We start from the raw sequence: 3,255 nt of genomic DNA, 5'->3' as shown, positions 1-3,255 counted from the left end.
CCTATAACTGGGACGAGCCGGTTGCGTGTAGAGTATTCCCTATGGTTTTACAAGGATTAGCAAGGAAGTGGTTTCATAGCCTGCAAGCTCGCAGTATTATCGGCTTTATCGATCTTCGCGATAAATATTTGCTGCAGTTTCAGAATCTTTTGCCCCAGAAGAAGACGCATATAGAATGTCATGATATCAAACAAGGAAACAAGGAAACTTTAAGCGCATTACTTACGCGGTACATTTATGAGTGCCAAACGATACCTAGTTTGAATGAAGATCAAAAAAATTTTGGGTTTTTGCATGCTATTAATCCGCAGCGACATCCAACGCTTGTGAGTCAACTGCGAAGAGATGTTCCGCCAACTTTCGCTAAGGTGCAACAAGAAACGTATGATTATCTTAGAGGTGGAGAAGATAGTACTATAACACCCGCTTGCGGGTGGGGTAAGGATAAAACTTGGCGAGATGATAATGATTCTTTTCGAGATGGAAATGGCGATAATTACCGCGGTTTAGGATATCCCACAGCGAAATGGCGGTGGTGGTTACCCGTGTAATGATAGACATCAAGGTCAAAATGATAATCATGGATATGGCTGTCGGGATCGCTATTCTACGCGAAAATGGAACAACGAGTCTTTTAATATCATCCAGATGTTAACAAAAACACCCAAAGAAATTCTTTTACAAGAAAGGGTTGCGAGATCTTTTTCTGATCCTCAACCTTTAGCAGAGAACAGTAGGAAAGACAAATCTAAGTTTTGTATTTTCCATGATGATTATGGTCATGATACTAATCGTTGTAGAGATTTGGCAGAGCTGATCGCGGAGGCATATGTGCAAGGCAAGCTAGAACATTTAATCACGCAAGGTGCTACAAGTACTGCGAATGCGATTATCTTACCTGTAGATTCTAATGCTCCGCAAGTGCCAAATATTGCTGATCGAAAAGCTCCCGCGGTGAAGAATCTTGGAGTAAAAATGGTGAGTAAGAAAAAGAATTTGCGCGAAATTCAGGTCATTAATGTGGTAGAGGTACAAGGCAAACTATCGGTATTCCAAATATCTGAACAAATCGCGAACTGGCAATGCCCCTCTATTACTTTTCCTCCTGTAAACTTGAGCGTGGATCTTGATAAGCCAGTGGCGGTTTCATGCCGCATTGCGAATACTGGTATTGTGATTGTGAAGGTGCATGTTGACACTGGTAGCAGTGTAGATGTAATGTATGAGCAATGTTTTAGCAAGTTGCCTGCAAACATTAAAGCTTTGATGAAACCTACTGCGGTTCCGCTTGCTGGATTTTCAGGAGAATCAACTTGGACTATTGGTCAGTTGGAATTGCAAGTTGAACTAGTAGATGATCACGATGAATTGCTAAGGCGCCAAGCTTTGTTGAATCTTTATATAATGCGAAATCAATCGCGATTTAACATGATTTTTGGGCGCACTGCTTTTAGCATGTTTGGTGCAATACCATCTACGCTACATGGAATGGTTAAGTTTTCTGTTAATAAGGGTATCAGAACGCTAATTTCTGCGATGGTTGAGCCATTTTGTGCGATGATTGTGGCGCGAGAAAGTGTAGGTGTTGAGGGGCATGCAGTCCACTTTGAATAATGCACGCATTTGTATTAGAAGAGTTTAATCATGTTTAATCATGATCAATATGTTATTTTCATTTTCTGAGTTTTTATTGCAGAAAAATAATAAATAAGACAAAATTAGTTTGAGTGTTAGTAATTGTTTCTATACAAAGCAAAAACACTGCGTGTGGCCACGCGTAGTGTTTATTTTGCATAATACGATTGCTTAATTTTCAAAACACTGAATTAATGTTTGTGCAAATGTGACTAAGGGTTCGCAGAAATTTTAAAACATATGTTGTTGTTTTGCTAAGTGATGATGTAGTCTGCTTATGCTACATTAATGCGAATGTATATTACGAAATAATGATTTTAAAACCAAGTGATGAAATTGCCCACTTGAGTTAATTAATGAATGTTGCGAAAGGATAATTTTTTTTAAGTATTTGATCTTGCCATACTTAGATGCTTCGTAATGCTAATAAATTACCTAAGAATCGTTTTGTCGGACTTAGAAGATTCATCATATATACAAGATTATTTCACATAAATACGTGTTTGTTATGTGGACAATAATGAATATGAAAATTACAAAGGACAAGTCTGCATTATGAATATATATTAAAATAAAGCGCTATATAAATAAGTCAAGTTGCAACTGCGGAGTAAAAATATTTCATTAATAAACGCGCTATGTGAGACGCTAAAATTACAAAAATGCAATATGTAATTGCGGATTATAGATTTACAATTCAAACAAGATATTTTAAAGCTTAAGCGCTTTAATATCTTCAAACGTAACACCTTCACGCCGGCTAACCTCCTCCAGTGCCGGGATAACGATCTTTTCAACCTCTTTTTTCGCTATTGTCTGCGCTTCTTGTGCATCATCGGTTACGTATATTTCCCTGGCAATATCTTCGGGAAGTGGTTGAGTAAGATCGCCGAGCTTGCAGAGTAAATCATGCCATTCGCAGTGGGTAGCGAGTTTGGCAGCTTGGGCATAAGCCTGAAATTTTTCGGTAACTGGCGCTGAATCCATTACCTTGTCGCCAAGCTCAGGCAGATATTTGATAAGTTGAGAAAAAAAAATTTCCGCGTATTCCGTTCTCTTTTTGAGCGACGCGTTTTCATCCGCAACTTTTTTCAATTGTGCCTCAAGCTTCTGCGCTTTCCTGTGCTGAGTGTTAGCAATTCTAACTTGCTTTTCATACTCATCAGACATCTCGTTGAAACGCTCAACATTGTCGACGGTTAAGCAAATGGCGTTGAAGCAGTTATGAATTCGCTGCCTTTCAGCTTGAGCGAATGAAAGTTGGCGATATTTTTGCTGTACATTCCTGGGTACAAACTTGCAAAGTTTGCGGTAGAGTTGATTAGCTTGTTCCTCTTCTGCAGGTTCGTCTGCATCTTCTTCTTGGTTGGATGCTTCGACGTCAGGGGGAGGTTCAAATCTTCATTGCCGGCTCTTCTAAAATATCATCGGGGATATCCCCAGTAATGTTGTATAGCTGTTCCGGCTCCCTTGTAGAGTCTGAAAGCACAACTAAAATGAAGTAAGCAAATATAGCAAATTAATGTGACAAGAATATCAGCGCAGTATAAACAATAATGCGGATTGAAATTTACTTACTCGTTTCTTGTTCAGATAAAGAGCGAATGCGTCTTTTGCGAG

General features: G+C 39.0%; 1 protein-coding gene across 1 annotated transcript; it reads left to right on the top strand.

Moving 5' to 3' along the window:
* The first annotated feature begins 648 nt into the window (after nucleotides 1–648).
* Nucleotides 649–1,614, top strand: LOC139900663 (uncharacterized). Its single transcript, XM_071883425.1, has 2 exons — nucleotides 649–1,185; nucleotides 1,243–1,614. The coding sequence occupies exons 1-2, from the start codon at nucleotides 649–651 to the stop codon at nucleotides 1,612–1,614; spliced, it is 909 nt and encodes a 302-aa protein (XP_071739526.1).
* Nucleotides 1,615–3,255: the final 1,641 nt, after the last annotated feature.

The sequence above is a fragment of the Rutidosis leptorrhynchoides genome, chromosome 3 (assembly GCF_046630445.1).
Source record: "Rutidosis leptorrhynchoides isolate AG116_Rl617_1_P2 chromosome 3, CSIRO_AGI_Rlap_v1, whole genome shotgun sequence".
Classification (NCBI taxonomy): Eukaryota; Viridiplantae; Streptophyta; class Magnoliopsida; order Asterales; family Asteraceae; genus Rutidosis; species Rutidosis leptorrhynchoides.
Note: the sequence above shows the minus strand (reverse complement) of the source record. Positions and strands in the feature narration are given on the sequence as shown.